The sequence below is a fragment of the Aphis gossypii genome, chromosome 2 (genome assembly GCF_020184175.1).
Source record: "Aphis gossypii isolate Hap1 chromosome 2, ASM2018417v2, whole genome shotgun sequence".
Taxonomy (NCBI): Eukaryota; Metazoa; Arthropoda; class Insecta; order Hemiptera; family Aphididae; genus Aphis; species Aphis gossypii.
In genome coordinates, this window is record NC_065531.1 from 67288285 (window position 1) to 67312592 (window position 24308).

At 25.3% G+C, this 24308-nt stretch overlaps 1 protein-coding gene across 6 annotated transcripts in view; it reads left to right on the forward strand.

Annotated features, from left to right (window-relative positions):
- The window catches only part of LOC114128512 (uncharacterized), a 37177-nt gene that overhangs the window by 9009 nt on the left and 3860 nt on the right, over nt 1-24308 (forward strand). For 3 of the 6 annotated variants that reach the window (XM_050200481.1, XM_050200485.1, XM_050200484.1), the window contains exons 2-11: nt 2923-3118; nt 4258-4375; nt 5636-5724; nt 7163-7233; nt 7339-7441; nt 7520-7850; nt 8526-8645; nt 9297-15126; nt 22370-22565; nt 23498-23640. In XM_050200481.1, coding sequence (XP_050056438.1) covers nt 2923-3118; nt 4258-4375; nt 5636-5724; nt 7163-7233; nt 7339-7441; nt 7520-7850; nt 8526-8645; nt 9297-14285 — 6017 coding nt within the window. In that variant the 3' untranslated portion in view covers nt 14286-15126; nt 22370-22565; nt 23498-23640. Of the gene's footprint in view, nt 1-2922; nt 3119-4257; nt 4376-5635; nt 5725-7162; nt 7234-7338; nt 7442-7519; nt 7851-8525; nt 8646-9296; nt 15127-17109; nt 17200-18390; nt 18521-22369; nt 22566-23497; nt 23641-24308 lie in introns of all 6 variants that reach the window. The other 3 variants (XM_050200483.1, XM_050200486.1, XM_050200482.1) reach the window with 3 other exon arrangements.

Here is a 24308-nt window from a genome sequence, read left to right on the forward strand (position 1 = left end):
AATAAAAGCATCAATATTCTTTTTCTTTTTAGAAAAATAGGTATGTTATTACAGTTTTAAATGGATTTTAGCTTGGTCTATTACAAATTAAGAGCATAAAAAAAATATTACTCCTATAATTCACAAATCTTAATTATGATCTTTTAACATGTTCATTGCATATTAGTGGTGGGAATTATCGTTCCTTTTATGTAATAGTTCCAATCGGTACAGTTACATTAAAGTACCGATTCCAAAGTACTCGTTACATTGGTACAATCTTTATTTAGTTACATTTGTATTCAGATTCGTTTTGTTCATGCAGAACAATAAAAATGCATGTATTCAATTGTTTACAGGTTCTTGCAATGGATATTTATGAACGAATATATTTCGTACTTCATAGAACCATTATATAACACTATTTTATTATGTTCGTAAAAAATTAAATTTCTATTAGAAACATTATGTTTACAAATTTACAATATAAATATACATTTGAAATACCCAATCAAAAATTACAAAAGGTTATAAATAAAAAGGTTATTATATAAATACAATTATAAAAAAATAACTTTACCCTACTAAAAATCGGTTATTGTACCCCAACGATCGGTAGTGACAGCTGGGATATACCGATTCTGTTATCGTACCCTATTATATTTATCTCGATAAATCTTAATCGTAATGATTATACATCTATGATCGTGACAACTCGTTACTATTTGACTAATGTCGGTAATCGAATATTTTAAACATTTAGTGACATATAATTTAAACATCCAGTAGTTCAATACTCGGTATTGCTATCCCCTGATAGGGACCATTTTGTAGTTAGAAACCTTGTACTGATGAAATGAACTTGGAACAATAAATGTACTTGTTCCACCAATGTAATTGTTACATTGTACCGAGTACAGCAGTAACGACCCACCACTACTGCATATCATATTCGAGAATATTAATTGTTGGTATTAAACGAATTGGGATTCAAACAAAACTTAAAATATCAATGACTGGCTGTCATATAGTATGCAGTCTATTGATGATTTAAAAATATAGTGTGCTGTCTACCACAAATAAATGAATTAAAAGATTATATCATGTAGGTAGTATATCATTATTTTAAATAATTAAAGGAAAAAATTATAATTAAAAAATTTGTTATTCAAAAAAATTGTCAAGAATGATGAATATTGTGTTGTTTTATGTTCATTCGGTATAGCAACAATTCTAATTGCTAAACTTCCATATTTTTCAAACATGCATTAAATAAATTAGATTTATTTATTCTTCGCCACCCCACCATGTTTCCATGAGATACCTGTAATACGCCAATAAATGATTTTTGAAGTATATCATTCTGTAAGCCATATTATCTTCAATATTATTAGTGTGTACTTGAGCTTTCCAGGTGTTTATTCAAATAAAATATGTATCATTTTATCATACGTATTACATTAAATTATATATAACTTTTAATAATTTTTGGTTTTTGTCACTAGGTACTAATAATAATTAAATGAAATCCTTTGCCAACATATTGAGTGAATGACTGTGTATTTATTGTAGTGTTGCGCAATAAGTGATGTACTGAGCATTTGAGTCTAAACTTTTACAAAATGTTGAAGTATTATTGTTATCGAAAGTCATAAACTATGAGGCCATAAAGATAAAGTGTTAACCAAAGAAAAAGATTAAATTGAATCTATTAAAGATAAACTTAGGACTGTGTAAAAACCAGTTGGTAGCAGGTAGGTCGTATCCTATAGCGGCCAGTAGATCACACACTATGTGACAGTCCAATGACTTGCATAAACATGCTTGTTGGAGATTCTAACTTACAATAGTATAATCTTTGGTTTAAACAAAATGACAAAATTTTACTGCATTTAATAACAAGGTAGATGACATCATTTGGTGTTATATGCAGTAAATGTGTTAAGATCCTCAGAATATTTATACTAGATTGTAAATCAGATTAAAAATCTGTGGCAAAATGATGTCACTGTTGTGTATTTATCAAAAGATTTATCAATTACAAGGCATTTATCTAGTATTTTTTATTATTTTATTTTACATTAATAATAATTTTAAGCAGGGCTTGGGACTTGATGCGTATAAAAATATGTGCATCCATATACATTATACATAATAAAATATGGGCTTAAATATGCCTAATTAGGTACTAAATCAAATAAAAATTTTATAAAAACAATATTAAAAAAATGGGGCCAAACTAACTGCAATTTTAAAATTCTTTAGCATTTTATTAAGTAATTATTGATTATCATGTATGTAATGAAATCTTGACTTACTATTTTAAAATGAATTAAAAACTAATAACGACTATGAACTTAAACATTTTACATCCAAGAAAAATATTGGTTATTAGATTAAACTTAATGTAATCTATTTCTATGAACAATTTTAATGTATAAACATATGATTATGTATTCTGAGAAAAAATGTAAGGACAGTTACCTAACTAATTTTGACATTTTATAAAATAAAAAAAACATTTAACTACCTACTATCTAATACAATATCTAGACATTTTCAAAATTAGGTAGATCAATTAAGTTATTAGAATGTATTGTTGAAAAAAAAACACAAAATAGTTTATTATATTTTATATACATAATATGACAGAAACTAGAGGTTATTTAAACCATTTATTTTTATTAAATAGGTACTTACACAACAACATTATTTTACTCTTTATTTTATACTAATATCTATGAAAAAAAAATGTGTTGTTTATAATAATTTAACTTTATGTATTTGTGAAATCACGATTTATTGTCTTAAAACAGTTGCTTAGGATATACAAATTACTAAAATATCAATTAGGTATTTTACTCTATAAATGTATACATTGCAATTTTATGTATTGTACCTATTTATAACTATATGTATTATAATTTTTTTTTTTTATTTTAGTTGATTCAGATATCGATGAAAATACTAAAAACACACCAATAAGTTCAGACAAATTTCCTAAGTATGTGGATTGTCAAGAAACATTGGTGGAAATGTCATTTATTAAATGGTTAGCTGGTTTTCGGTTGGAATGCCGCATGATTTCATGCAGTACAAATACAGAACTTTTCATTGGATTATTCAATTTTTTTTGTTTGTAAGTACTTAGAATATACAATTAGATATCTAATTAGAAATTATATTTGTACACTGTAAGTCTTATTTTATATAGAAAAATATGCTTCAAAAGCTAAATGTATTAATGTTTTATTGATTTACTACCTAGTTAGGTTGTCATCTAAATAAATATTACAACACTCATAGTTATTTTTCTGTTTTTTAAATGCTTTATAATACTATACTATGTTCACAATCATAAGAAAAAACCTCAGTTGCTGACTTTTATATAGAGGCCAGAGAATGTAGTTTCTCTTCGCAGTGGGCATATAGATGGTAGACTTGGTGGAGATAGTGGATGAGTATTTCTTGACATTAAGGACAGTAACTGGTTAATATCGAGATTCTTATTGTGAACTGCGTATAAGTACAATTTTTTCCGGGCTATTTGATCAGATTTTAATCAAATTAATTCAAATTTTTTGGTTTGGTATTAAAATAATTTTAATCCATCGTAGGTGACGCTATGAGCATTTCGCTCACATAATTACCATTTTTAAAACCACTGGTTTATATTTCATTTGATTTTGACAATATTAAATTATATTATATAATATACTTCATTGAGTTATTCACGAAAATGAATACGGAAAAATATTATATGTAGTAAAACAGTATATGTTAGCGTTGTGTGTGCTCACCACTGTAGCTCGCACGTCACTGATTGCCTTACCGTATTATCGTGTTATTTTATTATTATGCTTTAGCAGTTCAATATTAATGTTTGTCAGTACTGTGGTATATAAATTTATACGCTCACACGTGTATTTTAGTAGGTGAGCATTTCGTTCACACATCAACAACGGTGTTATACAAGTAACGTCACCAATGACGGATTAAAATATATTAACATAAAATTAATTATTACTTTAGATGGAATTTAATTTATTATTAAAAATTATAATTTGGTAGTTAATAAAAAATTTAATTACATAACTTTATATGATTAATTTTCCAAATTAAATTACAGTATAAAGAATAATATTTATGTTTCATATTTTATATATTTTATATTTCTCATAACTGATTTTAACCTTACTTGTTATAAATTGTATGTCTACCTATACAAATATGTTTTAACTATACATTTATTTAAAATAAGGATTTATTTGTTTACAGGAATATAGCGCCAGAAATGGTTGACTGCAGAAATAAAATTAATAAATCAACTCTTCTGAAATCTTATCTAGAACAAAGTATGATGTTTTTTCGAGGATACTATAAACGCATAAAAAGAGTAAATACACTTATTTTTTCTTTAACAAAAATAACCTTAATATTTTTAAAATTGAAAAGTATGTAGGTAGGTAGTGTAATTTAATAATTATTTAAAAGTATATTTATTTATGTTTCACGATTATTGTTAAAACAGAATTTGTTCTTGCCATATACTCTCTACTATGCAATTTATATCTTTATTATTGTGACTTATCTTATGGTAATAAAGATTAGCACTCTCTTTTCTTGCATCATATAATTTTTGATCGTATATTTAATCATTGGGTTTTATATTTTCACGTGACGTTCAAAATATTTTTAAGAGAATTTTACAACATTATATAAAATGTAGAATCAGTTTCTAATTTTTATATTGCATCGATAGGTAATATATAATAATTTTTAATACCTATAATATATTACTTATTTATAAAAAATGTTTGTCATTTAAAACCATTTTTACATCATCTCACTTATTACTATAATATATTGCCTAAAATCTAAGTATAGCTGTAGAGAGCATACGACAAGATAGGCTAGGTATGTGGTATAATACAAATATATAATTTATAATTCAATACTTTGTAAAACTTATTTTTCATACCTTTAGATAAACGACTCGATAAACGATTAGCTTTAAAAAATTCGTTTTTAAATTAATTTTTTTAATTTTTTTTTTTTTGAAGAAAATGCTTTTCATTTTTATTCTCACTTATGTTGTCTTGATATTTCAGATATATAGCAAATGTGTGTTCGATTGAACAAATTTTGTTTTTTTTTTTTAATTATATTAAAGGTAATTTAACTATTAACTTAAAGAAACAATATTATCTGTTATATTTCAATTTTAAACATATTATGAATGTGTCAAATATTACCTCGAATATTACCTTATAAATAAAACTTGTTATTCAACTTGTTTAAAAACTAAAACATCATTGAAAATCAATATATAAACACCGATAATGTTCTTAGCTCAAAGTTGAAATAGGTTAATTCATCCCTTTAATATTAAAGTTCACAATTCAAGATTTTGAGTTGTTATTTTGAGTTTGATCAAACACATTTGTTTTAGTTTATGTTTGTAAGACAGAATTACGTGGCAATCGTTTGAATATTACACTTATTATATAAAAAAAATAAAAGTATTACAACTCTTAATTAATAATTCATTGTAATTTTGTGTCATAAATTATGAAAAATGTGTATGATTTAATTTATTTTTATTTGTATTATTTACTATTTATGTATTAGATTATAATTGTTATTTATTTTTCAGATAAAAGGAGATACTTTGGATATTATATATTATGATAGAATGAGTTCAATGTTGGCATATTTCATTGATTTGAAACTAATGGCATCTCAGTAAGTCTTGGCTTAAATACTCAATTTCGAGATATTAATAAACTGTAAAATATCTGTAAAGGTTGTAAGATTCATTCTTAATATTTTAAATATGTCTTATTTTATTTATTGATCAATGATTTCCATAAATGTTATTATAAATTAATTTAAATCAAAGAGTATTAAAATGTAACTGATTATATAATCCTAAAACTATACATTCCTAATTCCATTAATAATTATAAAATACCCACATTTAAGTTTACAAAAAAAAAATCTAAAATATATTATTTTCATAAAAATTAGCGATGTATAGTGATTAGGTGTATAGTCACTTTATATACACTTTATTTTAAATCAATTTAAAATAAAACTATGTGGGATGATAATCAATAGGTAAGTAGAATAATTTATATTATTTATATGTATTTAAAATATTAAATGTGAATGTTATATAGTTTTTGTATATATATTGCCCAATATATTGTGATTTGTAAGTAAGAAAAAAATTAATATTATAAAGGAAGACTTCTACTCTAAAAATATTTAATTAAATTTTTTTTTTTTTAATTATATAATAAATAATGAGATTTATTAACGAGATTCTAAATTACCTATATAAAACAAAAGTTTAAACTGATATAATACCAATATAGAAATATACCGAAATATGTATTGAAAATAAAAATGGTTTTGACAATTTTGAATTTATGATAAAAGTGTTATTTGTTAATAATCGCTGTTCTACCTATCTATCTACTTCTTATTGCTTTTGTATTATTATCCAGTATTTCTATGTTTTTCAACTTAACAAATCTATTAATATATAAAAAAAAAAAAAAATCAAATAGGTAATTCACCATTTTAAAATATAAGTAATAGTGGTAGTAATTCATTCTTTTTGTGGAATCGTTTCATCGGTACAATATTTATTTAGTTTCACTTGTACTTAAATTTGTATTGTTCATGCGGAACAATCAAAATACTTATATTCAAATACATACTCGTACTTACAATGGATATTTATGAATGAGTATGCTTTGTACTTAGTAGGCCCATTATGCAACACTATTTTATTATGTTCCGAATGAATTAGTTTAAAATAATTAAATTTGTATGAAAAACACTATCTTTAAAATATAAATATACATTTGGAAATGCCGAATCAAAAATTACTGCCGTTTTAATATTATTCCAATTAGTACAATTATAATAAAGTGCCGATTTAAAAAAACATAATAAATAAATAATAAACATATTTATTTAACTACCCACTACTATTTAGTAATAATTGTTAAATCTTATTTGTGATTGGTAAAAGTATAACTTATAACTCTTATACCTAATACTTTTATATTGGTATACAAATTTAAAAGTACCTATTCTATAAATTTAAAAAATTTAAATTATATCTTTAATTTAAATTTATATTATTTAAACTTTAAATTTTATATTGTAGGCGTTTTAAAGAAAACTCATCTCACAAAAGAACGTCAAGTAAAATAAATACAATGATATTTGTTTTTTTAGGTAAGATATTAAAATAAATATTGATGTATTGATATTTGAATTCATAAATTTCTATGAAATGTATTATATAGATTTTATATATTTATTTTATTTTTATATTTTTAGATCAGAAACTTGATTATATGTTTGATACAGTATTTCAATTATACTATATATTTTATGGTTCTGTTAGTACTAATTTAGGAACAATAATGCTTCCAGTTTTTAAGTTAGTATCTTATTATTAATAATTAGTACTTACTTGTAATAATTTTTTTAATTTGCTTAATAAATTTATTATTTACAGAAAATTACTGTCTGAACATCCAATTCCTAAAAAAATGAAGTTTCTAACTTATTTAAGATATATTTTATGTTTTAAACTGTGGAAAAAAATAATTCACTCCTCGGTTATGACTAGTTCTGTTAAGAGAAAGGAATTGGAAAATATAAGATTATTATTGAGAGGGTTAAATGTTCCACATGATTTTATGAGTCAACATGAAAAATATAATTGGCCTAATTGGCCAAAATTGACAATGTCTCCTAATGGAACACCAGATACAATACAAAGAGATTTAAAAAATGTTACTTTTGTTTTGTATGGTGCAAATTTACCTCTCAAAGAGTGTTACAAGGTAAATTCTGATTTAAATGTTATAAACCTATTTAAAAATAGTATTCATCCAGTATTCATTGTTCATACTGAATATTTATATGAATTTTAATGTAGTATACGGTATAGTACAGTACAGCTATTATTTAATTTTGTCTTATATTAAATAAATCTGCCATGTATATACTACATAACTTTTTTTTTTATTTGCTACATACTTAATTAAAATTACATTTACATAGTACTTGTGGATGTCTTTGTTAAGTATAAAAAGATGAAATAATTTTAAATTTACTTTTTATTCATTACATTTTGAATTGATTAATTAATTTAGTAAACATGAAAAAAATTGAAACATAACTGTTCTTGTTTAATTTTTAATTATACATATAGATAAATTATTCTTGATCAATTGATAGGTCAAATGCATTATTAACTATAAATGGTGCCAGTCCAAATTGTTAGTTAAGTTAAATTGGTAACTAAACATTTTATAGATTAAAAGTCTAATAATTTTAATTGTTTATGTTAAACTTGAACCACTATTAGTTTTCATTACATTAATGGTTAATAAAAAGGTTTTGATAGATATAGTATGATATTACCAATAATTTTTATACTGTACTTTTCTGTTTGTATGAAAAATTATCTACTAGCCCATAAAAAGTAGCTTATTAATAATTTTTATTTCATTCAGGATATATTGGACACTTCAAGAAAAGATATTCCAATATTATTGAAACCAATTGAAGAACAATTAAAAATTTTACGGCCAGATTTATTTGCAATTTCAGGAAAAGAAGTACTGACAAATTGGGTAAGATATAATTTTTATTTTTTGTAATGGATTGTGGGTATTATGTTTCTTATATATTTTAATTATTCATGGTTATTATTACAACTAAGAATTATTTAAAAAATAAACTTGTTTTTTGTGCATAGCTTACATATTTATAATATTATAATAATTTTAGGTATTAAATTCTAAATAATAATACTGAAATTAATATTTATTAATTATTATTCAATGATCCTTTGGTTATTAATGCTCCATCTGCTCTTTTTTTCTTTATTTGTGTTAATTATTTTCATTATATTGAAAGGGCTATAATATTGTTTTGTATTTTTGAATTAAAAAAAACAAAATCAACTAAAATTATTTTATTAATAGTGGTTTTTAATTAATTACTGTTTTTTTTACTTAAAAAAGTGCAAGTTAGTTTAATTATATTAAATATTTTATTAGGTATAATAAAAATAATTAATTTTATTTATTTAGCAAATTTAATAACATTTTATATCACTAGTTGTCGTCAATTTGTTGACAAAACAATAAGTTATTATTCAGATTATTTTAATATACAGTTTTATGTAAATGTTGATTAATATTTAGTAGTAATAAATATTAATTCTTGGAATTTTGTACGCTATTGTGATTTTAATTTATTATTATTTTTTTTTTTTGCAGAATGAAAATTTTGATGACACTCTAAAACCAATTATACCAACTACACGGTCTTGCAATAGCTTGCTGAGAAAAATCAAATATAATTTTTATATTCCAGATCAGTATATACTTCTTGATGATGAACCCGATGAAGTTAGTTCTGTTACAGACATAAATAATTTAAGCAAGGAATTAAGCTTAAACCACGTGGGAGAAAGTTCAGAAGATCAACCTCTTCGGAATAAAGAAAATAGTTCACGTTCTGATAAAAGATGTATGGAAAAATCTAATCTTATAAATTCATCAAACACTAAAATGACTATTGATAATATAATAGTAGATGAAAATGAAAAATCATCTGTTGTGGCACAAGAATCAGTAACCACTAATGGAGAATCATTCTCAGTTAATGAAAAGCAACAATCAAGTGATGATGAGATGGTAGACAATGAGAAAAAATCAAAATCATCTGACAAACATCCATTACATAGAAATGAAGGCAGATTTGATCCTACATTATCTAATAATTCAAGTAGATTAAATTATATGTCTGAAATTACAAGTGCTGTGCATCACTCCTACGGACCTGGATGTTCCTTTGCTAAAGGAAAAAAAAGAACTCATTCATCATCTGGTGAAAATAGTAAAAGCAAAAAAATGTTCAGAACAAAGTCCAAACATGAAAAAAATGTATCAAACTGTAACCCAAATCAAATCGTTGATTCAAAATGTAAGAATTCAAGTGTTGAAAATATTAGTCGTGACACTTTAAATAATGATAACACAGTACATGAAAATCTAAAGAACTCTCAAGACACAAATGGAGTTTCTCGTCTAATGAATGTATCTTCAGCCAAAGAAAATAAATGGGTAACAAAAACATCGCACCCTGAATTATCTATAACTGCTGTCTTAAATTTGAAACATACAGAGACTAATTTAACTGTTAGTGACAAAGATGAAAGCATAAGTAATAGTACTTCTAAAATTATTGATCTAAGTAGTGACCAGGACGATACTGCTTCTCCTTCAAGTGACATACCATGGCCTATAAAGTTGTCACATTCTGATTCATATTCTCCAGAATCTAAACCAATGGTTGATAATTCTGAGCAAATGGGAATTGAAACAACAAGCTCTGATACTGAAGGTAACAATAGTCCAAAGACTGAGCGTTTATTATGTTTAAGAAAATCTGAAGAAATGATTTCAAAATTGGTTTCATCCAGACGATCTATCAATGAAAATGAAAATACTCAAATTTATGCTTTGCCTATGGAACAGAAACTATCTCATGTAGAACATCCTTATGTTGAAAATGCTATCAATTCAAATACACGAGACTTAGAAGTAGTAAATGTGTTATCTCCTGTGTCTATTAACTCGACTGATATTCCTATGAATAAGAGTTCATGGGTTCCTGATATGTCATTGGTACATGCCCATAATGATCATAATGATATTGATTGTGATCATTCTCAGTCTTCTTTACAACAATTAAATGGTTTATGTAATTCAATTAACATGAACACCAGTCGTGTTACTAATCAAAATAGTGAAGTTGAACTTTTAAATAATATGCAGTTGGAAACTCCAATTATGTCTAGGCCATGTTCTTATAATCGAATCGAATCAAGAATATTTCCCGAAGATTCGTATACGGCTGCTTTGTCTCCAAGTGAAAGTTCAGTTTCGAATTCGGCTTATGGTACTGCGTATGATGTAAATCGAATACCTTTGGCAGCTACTGTTAAACCTATTCCTGTTACTGTGTCTTCAAAAGATATAGCACATGAGTTAAATGATTCGAATAGTGGCATTTATCACAATAGTACAATGAATATGTGTTTTAATGGATTGAAGAAAAAATCTATCATAGAACAACAACCTTCTTATAATTTCGCAATGAATAATTCTAGACCAACTGATATGAATGTTTTAGAAAGAGGTTCATCATGCAACAAAGACAAACATGATGTTCTTGATGTAGTTTCAGATGAATTTAGTGATGTTGACTCAATGGACTTGAGAATCAACAATGCTGAACCCAAAGATATTAATTTGTGTATAAATAATTTATCCATGTCTATATCAAGTGACTTAAAATCGCTTAATAGTTTTGAAAAGTGTGGTAATTGGTCTACCATTAAAAATCCATCTGACACATCTAACCATCATCAAAAGCAAAAATTAAAAATATATACAGATCCAACAGAAATGATTTCAGTACCAATTAATCTGAATACACAGTCTGTAATGCCGATTAATTTGAATGAAGCACATGTACAAAAAGTGTTTTTAGGAAATAAAAGTCCTCCACAAATATATTACAATCCAATTGCTGATTTCCGTGTTTCATCAGATATAGATATGATAAATCATGGAAATATAGAAGATCCCAATTTAATTCATTTTAAAAATAGACAGAGAAGTTGTGTTAATATATGTTCAAATGATAAATATATCCATCCTATGTTACAACCAACTGATAATGATCCAAATGTAAAACAAACACTAATTAATGGCTATGATAGTGTTCATAATCAAAATTCGTCAATTATGAATAATGGACTTTTATATAAGTACCCAAGGTCTGACAGTAATACATCTGTTAGATATGAAAATTCTCCTCTTAGACTACAAAATAAAAATCCAGAATGCATATCACCACATAATGGATTACAATATTCAAGTTATGACCCAATACTAGGACCAAATTTGTTGGAAGACCCAAATCAAAAAGAAGAACAGTCTATAATTAATATGACACATTTAATGCTACAGTCTAGTAAGAATTGTAAAGTTCATTATAAATGGCCTTTAAATAAAAACAAAAGTCAAACTTCTTCAAATGGAAAAATTTTAGAAGCTTCTCCAAATTTAGACTATAAAAGAAATTCAAATGTTTTGTATAAATATACTGATGATGAATTAAATCAAAAATTGTCACCAAATGAAATTTCAAACCAATGCACTAATTTGTCATTTAACGAAAGAGTAAACAATAGCACTTCTATTCAACCGAACCAACAGTTCCAAGATTTATCTAATTTCATTGCACCTGATCATCTTTCACCTACCATTCAATCTGGATCTGATTCTATTGATGAAAAAACAAAAATTCAAAATTTTGAAAGTAATTCGCGAATAGAATCATCTGAGCACCGAGAAATGTATAGAAATACCAAAATACCATGTCAAAGTAAAGAATCAAGCACATCATTTGACATAGATGGTTTTGAAGCAGCCCACCACTTATTCAATAGTGGTAAGTTATTTTTATGCATGTATCCAAAATGCACCAATAGACATCATTTCCGTGTTATACCTTCTAATGCAGAAATGCTTCGGCATGAGTTCACTGTACCATTTGATGACTTTCGTTTCAATATACAGTACAAGTATAAACAGTTATTAACTTCAAACCCAAGAACATGGCCTAGTATACCTGAATTAGTACAGTTGCCTAAACGGTGCCTGTGTGAAATTTGTGGTGATTTTGATTCTAAATTAAATCAAAATCAAGATATGTTATATACATATGTTGAAGGAAAAAAACCAAGTATTGAAGAAGACAATTGTGAAAATGAACAGCCTACAAATACACAATCAACATGTAGCTGGAAAAAACATTTGGCACATCGTTTTACTTCAGAAGATGTTGAAAAACAGTCTATTTCTCAGATGATAGAAGATATGGAAAGACATATAAAAAATTTTACATATGCTTTCACAATTATTTTTCCATTAAATAAAGATGTGAAAAGTAATTCTCAAAATTTACAAAATGCATGTGAAAGTTATTCAGACGCAGCTAATGATAATAATAAGTTATTAAATTCTGAATGTAAAGAAAAACTTGATATTGGACATAAATATTTTAACAAAGATTTACATCTTCACTCTTATCAATATTTACAAATACCTAATAAAGTTATACCGAAACATGTTTTGGAAGAATTATCTAATTCATCATACCAGCCACCTAACCAAAACTTATTAGCTACTTCACATCAGTTTGATGAAGAACATTTCCCTAATGAAATAAATAGATATTTTGTAAAGAATTCTGTTAGTCCTGCATATCAATCAATAAATCTAAATTTAACTAATCAGTCTTTAAAATATGTTCATGAAAATATTTCAAACACATCACATCAAGCTGCTGTAGAGAATTCACCCAGTACATCACATCAATCATCAATTGGAAATCTTACCAGTTCTTCTCATCAACCAATTTTAAGTAATTTTCCTACAACATCACATGGGATCTCTCTGGACACTTGTTCTCTGAACGATAGAGGCCCAAAACATAATCACGTGTCTCGTTATTATACTGATGGACAAATATATACAGAATTTCCCCACACATATCTTCAAGTTCCTAGTGCTCAGTTTCCAAATTCTTCGACAAATTCATACTATGGCTCACCTGTAAATATGCCATCAGATAATTCTGTGCCATTTTGTTCTCCAAGTTTATCAATTAATTCTGTGCCTCATTCTCCGTCATCAGATTGTAGCATACCATCCTTGGTTGAAACTGTCGCTACTGCTGTACCTGAGCATGCTTTGTTAGATGATAGTTTAGAAGCGGTAAATGCTGCTCATAACTTAATGTTGATCTCAAACCGCCATAGGTACAACAGTACAACTTTAATTACAGCTACTAAAACTACAGATACTATTACAGTCACAAGTACTGCAAATACTAATTATAGAACTGTTAAAAATTCTAATATTAATACAACTGATATTAAGACAAATAAAATGTCTATAGCTGACACTACGGTTAATAATATTTCTCCAGTTGATACTACTGCTAATAATATTTCACTTCTTGACTCTACTAATAATAATATTTCCACAACTTGTAATTTGAGTGGAACTGTTCAACCTTCTATAACTGAACCGGAGGACCAAGAAACAGATATTGTCCACAATAGTCGAAGAAAAAAGAAAAAGAAACATGATAAAAAAAAGGATAAGAAAAAAAAGGGAAAGCGTTGATGATATTTTATTAATTTAAGTTTTATTTTTCCATCTAAGCTTAACATTCCAAGCTTACACAATTTTAAACAATAGTAAATCCAACAGATTATTTAAAAAATGATTTTTATAATATACTGTGATTTTTATTTACTTTTTAACAAACTGTGATAACTTAAGATTGCTCATTTTCTTTCTTTCTTCATATTTACTTAATACAATTTACACTATAATTATGTTTTAAAACATAATATTTATTTAAATTTTAAACAGTTTATTTTTAAAACTCCATAATAACATTTTTGCATTTATCTATATTTTATTTTAAACAAATTAATCACAGTTTTAAAATGCGATATTTTCTAATAACTATCATCATGAATTCCTGATAAAAAAAAAAAAAAAATCATTCACATTAAGAAGGGATAAGTAAAAGTGGACATTAACTGTTAATGTTGATCTATTCAGTTAAATACAACATTAGGAGAAAAAAAAAATGTCAAATTTATTGAAATTTAATTAGTCCAAATATTATTTTCTAAGTAATTTTTTTTTCTCGCAGAAAATGTTAATAATTCTGAGTAAGTACTAAAGTTAGAATTAATTGTTAAAATAGTTATATTACCAGTCTGTTAAGTATTATATAAGATTTAAGTCACTAATGTAACTTGGTACCTACTAAAATTTTAAACACTACCTACTTTGTTTCATTTGGTACCTAAAAATTTCAAAGGTAAATTTTTATCATATAAAATTTTTTGAAACATACGTAATTAACTTAAAACTATTGAGTTATTCAATGTAATTTATAAGACTAATATTTGACCACATTGCATCGAACAACTGCCTGTAAATAATCTAGGTAAGAAATTATTTTGATTTATGTGTGAATTTATGTATATATATTACATGAGTTAAATTTATCTTGAGCCATTATAGTAAATAAGTGGTTAAGATAGTTTTAGCTATACTATTTTATGGTATCTTAACTTATATATACCATTATGAAGTACAATTTTATCCAAGTACATGAAATTATAAAAAAAAATATTTTCTTATAGAAGATTCTTTCACTAATATAAGTTTGGTGATTGAATTTCCTACTACAGTAGAAATCATTTAAAATGATGTTCAAGGGACCAAGGAAAATTGGTCATATAACAACAGTTTGTCATTATAGCCAAAATTATGAGAAAAAAATTGAAATTTCAATACATATAGAAAAAAAAATGAATGATAAAAACATTTAAATTAAATAATTTACATAATTTTGTTAAAAAAATCTGTTATTTTAGATTGAACTTAGTATAAAAATCACACTCAATTTTCTTTTTAGTTCTTCAAAATTTGTTTTTGGACTAAATTTTTCCAATAAAACAAAAAATAACCGTCATAACATCCGTATAGCCATTATACAGACGTCTTAATAATCGATACAAATTAGTACATGCAATATAGATGTTTTGTAGGGACTTTCAATCTAAGGTCATTACACCCAATATGTTGTCGTTACAACCGGTGTCATTATAAACGGTTTCTACTGTATATTCGATTTTTGAATTTTAAAATCTTGTAGCGTATCTGCATATCATTTGCTTGTAAATTTTTAGTATATAATAGGTATTGTGTCATTGTTAGTATTTGCTTTCTTATAGTGTTAAAAGTAGAAAAACCCTACCAATTTATTTATATTGATGAATTAAAGTTGAAGTTATAATGTCTATTTCATAAGAAAAATTATGATTAACTTGAGCAAAAAAAAATAATAATACAACATACTCTCGATTATTCACGGAATAGGATGGAAGGTATAACCGAATTCCGCGGGTAATTGAGAGTACATTGTAATAATAAAAACAAGCTTACTTAATGTGTAAAATTAAAAAAAGTTGTTACCATATATACTAGTCATATTTTGAAACTGTTGTTTTCTAATTTTTAATGTTTAATAGTAACTGAAAATCATTTTTGTTTTAATGATAGTTAAAATTTTAGTGTAGGAATAATTTATTAAATCTTACTAATAATTTCATAAAAAACCGTTTTAATTAATTAAATTTTTATTCAAGAAGTTTGGTGAAATGTATTACTATAATTCCCCACTAATGTAAATTATGTATTATATACACTTATTTGTTACTTAAAATATATTATATTTAATAAATTATTGGTATGTGATATTGATATAAATAAGTATAAATGTCTAAATTAAATTTAAATTTACCGAATGGAAGTTAATCATTGTTTAAAAATTTGTATTTATTTTATTTAAGTTATTAAAACATTTTTAAACATAACGGTATAATGTGAATAGCTAACTCACTGCATTGTGTAGTTTGAGCGGAAATGTGATTAATTAGTATATCAATAATTTTATACCAACATATAAATAGTTTAGTACTGTGATAAATACTTTTTTTCCAATGGCGAGCATTAACTTGTTAAAAAGTTAATTTTTTTAACTTTTCAATTTAACTAGTTAGTTATTTTTGTTTTTAACTTATTCAGTTCAAATTTTATATTGTTTTAACTTAGCTTTTTATAGTTAATTGTCATCAGTGGCGTAGATACGATTTTTTTCTGGAGGGGGGGTTATATTATATTTATGATAAAAATTACGAGATATTAGTACTTCGTTTTTATTTGTTCTAACCATTATACAAAATATGTTGGTTTTAAGGGGGGGTGGAAACCCCTTACACCATCTCCGTAAATACGCCACTGATTATCATTATTTTACAGTTAAGTTAATTTTAATTTTTTTATGTATAGATGTAGCCTATACATTTCTAGTAACAATGTAGTATGTACTATAATAATAATTTTAAATTGTATGTTTACATAGTGCTAAGCGTCTTAGTAAATGTTTGTACAAATAAAAATACTAGTGCAATTTATGACATGGATATTATGACATGGAAAAAAAATTAACTGAGTTAAGTTCATTTATTTTTTAGTTAACTGTAACTGAAGGCCATTAAATTGAATTAACTTAACTAGCCACAATTAATTATTTTCATTAACTTGCCCACTATTGATTTTTTCTAACGATTTTCGATTGATTGTTTTATATATATTTAAATAAGCAGTTACCTGGTTCTCGCGAATCGGAAAAATAATGTGTTAACGAAATATTTCTTAATTAATTAGGTACCTGTGAGTGTAATTAATAGTTATATATAAGCATCGGGATTGGTAAATTGAATCCCAAATGACCCTAATTCGTAAATTGAGTCCCGGGGAAAAACAGTAGTAGCATACTCTATAAAAAGAAATTTCATTATTATCAAAGACTGGATTTATATGCATTTTAAAATTAAAAATATGCAAACAAACATGTGTTAAAAAAAGACAAAAATGCAAGAGATAGATGCAAAACATGCAGAATAAAATTTCAATTTATATTACATTTTATATTTGATTTTAATTTTGCAGTAATAATTATTTATTAGTTTTATTAAAATTTTCATAAACAAAAAGTAAGATGTATAATATAATAAATATGTAATACAAAAATGTAATTTAATTTTTAATCATTGATACATTGGTGATATACTGGTATAAATAAGAAAAAAGTACAAACAATTTAATGTAGCATGTTAATTGGAAAAACAATAACCTAACCTAGTTTTAACGTCTGAATATCCTTTGAGACATGAAATATTCGATATTAATATTATATAAACGTACCTATGATCTGTTTTTTTTTTGCTCGACACCTTTTTGGATCACATATATGTTTTTTGTAAAAATATGCAAAACATGCCCTAACGTCAGAGTATGCAAAAATATGCACTATACAATTTTGATATTTAATCAATCACTTTTATGATTTGTGGACACTCATTGACTGCATATATATGATTTTGAAAATCGCAACATGCATTTTATGCAAAATCCATTATCTAAGATCAAAATAATATAATATTCTTATAAATAGCTCAACATCAGTCAAAATATTTACTTACTACCTGTTTTTTCCCGGAACTCAATTTACCGCTTTCAAAATGTACCAAACTTATCTCGGACTCAATTTACTCTTAACCTCATAAGCACCTAGTAATTAATTTAACATTTTGTTATAACAAACACCTTAACCACATACCTATTGATCGTTGTGTTACAGATTAAAAACAATACTAATAATAATTGCGCATACCTTTAATATCAGGTTGTCGCGCCTGCTAAAAGAACTGTATAAATAATACGATGGATTTGATACTAATAAAGCCCTACAGAACTGATCGACAAATCATGTAAATATCTTAGCTTTTCACGACATCTAATATTATAATATTAGGCAGTGGTGTTAAATGGGGTCTATAAATGTAAAGTAATTGGTGTAGTATCAAATAGTTTTAAAAAAAAAAAAAAAAACTGATTCAAGTTTTAGAATATGACTGTTGCAGAATTAGGTAAATTATATATGTTATATAAACGATGTATATTTATCGATAAAATCTATCTTTCACGTGCTAGTGGTGGATTTAGCTTCTGGTGTTTGATGTTAAACGAAATTAAAACGTTAATTTTGTATAGAATATATACCCACACATATTATATTAAATTTAAATTCTTTATGCACTATAAATTATAATGGTAAAAGAGGCACTTCTCTCAACCCCTGACTCCGCTACTATACATATTGTTTTAGATTCTGAATGAAGTGATGAATGTATTGATTTTACAATGATGTGTGTTTTTTTTTGTGTGCAGCATAACTTTTCGAAATAACTCTTCAATTACAAACTTCGGGGGTGTTTTCCAATGGCAAAGTGAATATGCTTGGTGCATTAGGTGTATTTTTGGTGCTATTGGTCAAAAGTAAATATTTTCCAACAGTTTTCAAAAAAATCGATTTTTTTATATAGTTGTAACTTTAAAAACTAATCACTGTAAATACTTGAAATTTTCACCAAATGTTTATGTTAGTGTTATCTATATATAGTTAAATTTCCAAAATATTTTGGCTCTTATGGAGTATTATTTATAGACATCTAAAATTTTCGATTTTACTTAGTACCTATTTGTTTTTGAAGTGTCGATAAAAAAATGTTGGCTGCCCAAAAAAACTTGAAAATTGAATATAAGGTTCTTTATGAGTTGTTCTTATTTTAGTTAAAAAAAATATCAAAGATCTTTAGTCACAAGTTTTTGTAAGTGTTTATAGTTCAATTTTTTTATGAAATATATACAAATCACTAAAATTCGCTAGTAATTTTGTAGTTGAAAAATCATTAAAAATGTTTGTTTTATATCTAAAGGTAAAAATTTCAACACTACATTTTCCATAAGTTTTCCTTAAAATAGCTATAGGGAAAACTGGAAACATCATTAGGTATAAGAAAAATGTTATGTGCGTTTAAATTTTAAATTTTTACGAAATTTTGCGTAACGGTAACGAATTATCCTCAAACGATTTTCAATGTTTGTTATTATTCAAAAAGTATGTCGTAGATACTTGAAAATTTCACCAGTTATTTAGATTGGCAAAAATGTTAGTACATGTAGCTAAAAGTTGAAAATTTAATATAAGGTTTTCCATAATTTTGGCTTACAATAATTATTATAAAAAAACTATTTTGGTGTATTCAGGACATTAAAACATAAACCACCCTTCTTTTCACCAACCACTGGAAATTATATGCTATTGTCTGACTAATCATCTCCGTTCAGAATCGATTTTCGTATACAATGATACCTCTCATTGGATTCAAATTTATTACATCAATTATAGTGACCTACTATATAGTAAAGCGTTACTCACTTGACCACTCTTTTTTTTTTAATTGTTCGTGTATATCTACATACATTATATAGCTTGCAAAGTATGATGGTATCAAAATTCATTTTGATGTTTAGTGTCATAACAAAAAACCAAAAAGAGCCGATTATATTTTTTAATTCAACTTGACACGGAATGCAACCATGAATTTTCAAATTAGTTTTGTCTGCAATTTCTTATTACTGATTTGACAGTTTTATTGTTATACTAGCTGAACTCGTGTACTTTGTAGTCCGCTAAAAACCCTACCTCTTATGTCTCAAACTGTGTATTAAATTCGTTACCTGTGATTATGCTAGCAGTATAATTTTATGCATATATATAGATAATGGTAAAAATATACTAAGTCAATAGTATCTTACAACAATATTCAATTTAGTTCATCATTATGTAATTTTATTTGTTTCATCGAGAAAAATCTAACAATTCAAGTAGGTATTCATTTGAATTTGACAATACTTTTTTTGTTTTTAACTTAAAGTTGTTATTGTTCCATATTTGTATTGAAGTGCATTTGGATACACAATATTTTTTATTATTCCTTCTGTCGTGTACAAAAATAAATCAGAAGGTTTTCTGACGCTTGAGCATGCCAGTTGTCCATGTGAGAAGCATGGATTTTCAAAATTCAGTCCATACATTTGTAGTGATTGTCCTTAAGGTTTAGACTTTGTTGATGGTCATTCCAAAGGCGAATCGCACCGGAAACTGCCAGTATTATTTCGTGATCGTATGGTTGCCAACATTTTGAAAATGAGAAAAGTTTTACCTGTGCCTCCCAGCACATCCAATAAATATAATCCACCGCTGTTTTTATTATTTGTTCTCACGGCAATAAATATTATTATAATTATTTTAATAATTTCTTTTGCTCTAATTATTATTATAATTGAAACTAATAGTAACTATCTATAAACAAAAATTTCCATTGTAAATCTCAAAATGTCTGTTTAAGCATCTCCCGGGATTGGACCTATCACTTTTTAACTTGGCTTATCTTTTAAGTTTTACCAAATGACACGTAGTGTAAAAAATGTCATCAATATCGGTCCAGTAGTTTCGGAGTTCATCCCGGACAAATACTGTAACACAAAATGTTTATATATTAAGATATATAATCCTGAATAAGCCTATAAAAATAAAACCAAGGTTCCTCAAATATACGGCACTATATTTATGATGTGTTTGTTTACTTTCTTGAAACCTTCACACTCGTCGATAACATAATTAGTGATTTATGTAATTAACCGCTATAAAAAAAAAAAATAATATGTATATATATATATCACTTGTTATTTCTGTTAGTGTTGTGCATCCGACATAAGTATCCGTTATTGTTGGTTAAGTTTCGTCGTTTCGTGTGTCAATTGAGATTGGGCTACTCTTTATTATTTTCAACTCATGATTTATTGTGCCCAACACACTGGAAATACACACATTTTGCTCAATTTGTTATATGATTTTTGTAAGATTTTGTTACTAGAATGTGCATAGATGAGAAAGGTAGTTAGTTGGGAGTTGGGATTAACAATTAGACAGTTTGATACTCCTCGAAATTCTTGATTTGATTTTACGAATCCTTCTTAATGTATGTAATATTGTAGTTGCATAATTTGTGTAGAAATTTTAAATTAGTATACGGTCCTAAGACTTATTGATACAAAACATTTTACTATGTTAATTTATTACTACTAGGGCTGTGAATTTAATGTACTAAAAGCCTTAAAAAATGCAATCTAAAATGCCAACAATTATAGTATAAAATGCACTTAGAATCGTTTTTAATTTAATTTTTATATTGATATTATAGGATATTATAAGATATTATACATTAGTACATTACATTTTACATGCACACAAATGTGTTTATTTAATATATATAAAAAAAATAATAATTAAAATGTTGATTGAATTAGAATTTCACGTGAAATATTTCATAAAATTTTTAAAATTATGTAAAACAAAAAAAAAGTTTTCAAATATTTTAACTGTCGGAATTAAATTAATAATATAGGAAAATTAACTAAAAACGGAAAATATGACCTAAAAATGCAAAAAATTAAAAACGTCAAAAAAAAAAATGCAAAATTTGGTTAGGTTAGTTTTTTCAATATAAAAGATTTATAAATCGATGAGTTGTAACATAATTCAAATTACCTACATGTACGTAACAAAGCTACGTTTCACAATCACCAAAAAAAAAAAAAAAATGCACTCCTACAAATTCACAGTCCTAATTATAACTCATAATTCTAATATGTTTATTTTTAATTACTCTTTGTTTTATTTAACTGATGTTTTTTTTATTTATTATTTACAGAAAATAAGCTGTTGATTTGTATATTATGGCTATTTTGAAAAGAATCAATAGTCTGAAAAATTGCCATAAATTATGTCAATATAATAGAATGGCTCAAGTTGAAATTGTTTTGTCTTATCAAGAAACGAGTTTTATTTAAATAAGTATAAAAAGTTAGCAGAAAAATTAACGGATTCAAGGAAGAAAACATTCAAAGGTACCTTATAGAATATAATTAATTTGTATAGTTAGATATCTACTTAAAGTATTACTATGATTATTAGAAATTTAGCATTAATGTGTAATGAGTAATAACTGAATAACAGTGTTAACATATTAGAATTTTTTTACAGAAGAATAGCTAATAAAACTAGGATTTTTATCAGAAAAAATGTTTGGTAATAGGTTTAGGTACATGTATAACAATTAAAGTTGTTCTTATTTATTTTTAGATTCTGAGCGAAGTGATGAATATTATTATGATTAATAATTTTTAGTATTTTTAAAGTACTCCAAAAAATCTATAAAAATTAAGGAAAAACAAGACTTAATGCAAATCCAATTTTTAACCAAATTGATTTTGATTTTTTGGTGTAACTCAAAACCAAATAACCTTAGAAACTTGAAATAATCACCAAATGTTTTTATGATAATTTTCAATACATTACATATTTTTTTTTAATATTTTAAACTATTTTGAGCTATTTATAGACATTTGGAATTTATATGGTTTTTATAAAATTAAACTAGTAGAACTGAAGACCCGGGAGAGTTTACAGGCCTATTTCTTATAAGTCATTCTTATTAATTATAAAATCATAGAGGCTAATTCAAGTCAAACCTTAAATTAAACTTTAAAGTTATATAACTTAAGTTCTATCCAAAATAATTTATTTTTGTACTATAAAATATGTAATATTTTGTATGTTAGATATATGCAGTAGAGTCCTACAATTCAGTAGATTTTCAATTTTAAATATTCAAAAATAACAGAAATTAATTGCTATCATTTTTTAAAGTAAGGTTTTGTTTGAATTTCCCAATGAAGACCTTTTCTGTTTAAAAATTCTGGATGTAAAAACAAGAAAAAAAAATTGAATAATAAAAGCTAAAAAAAATATTAACATTGTTGTGTTTTGGTTTTTACAGCTGAATAAAGATGTCATCAAAGTAAATTCATAAACCATAAAAGAAATAAGGCAACTAATACGCTGAAAATTATAAAATTATTTTCAGTCAGAATTTTAACGAGATTATTGAATACTAATTAGTGAAAAGTTCAAGATTTCCAGGTAAAATTTAATATTTAATATTTAATTAGTTATTAGTAGAAATATAATAATACATACAATTATATAGTTCATTCAACAAACTTAGGTTTTTTTCAATTGTTTCTAAAAAAAAAATTAGAAAAAACATTTATTATTAATAACTTATTAAATAATTCAAAATTTGATATAAAAACATCTGCTAAGTCAAAAGGTTATTTTTATGATTTTTAATTGTAAAAGTTTTTTCCTTTTTTATGAATATTTACCTTTTCATTGTATTTGTTTAAATCTAAACATTTTTTCTTGTATTTTTTTTTATAATATATGTAGATTGCAAGTGCTTAATTTGATTCCCAAAACTATTATCTAAATAATTCTTATATCGAATACAAGAAATATATAAAACCATTTTTATAATTAATTTTTGCATTTATACTTTTTGTTTTAAATAATTTGTTTGCAAAATACAGCAATTTCAAAATTCAATGATATAAAACTTATTTTAACTATTGATATTTACTTTCAATAAATTTTTTCAGCATCTCCTGAATAAAGCTTTGTGGTTTAATTTGCCGAAATTTCCCAAAACGGGTAAATGGCTAAACCAAAATAGTATCTACGTTTATAAATATTAAATTATTTTTATTCTTATAAGAATATCAAAAAAAAAAAATATCGATTTTAAAATT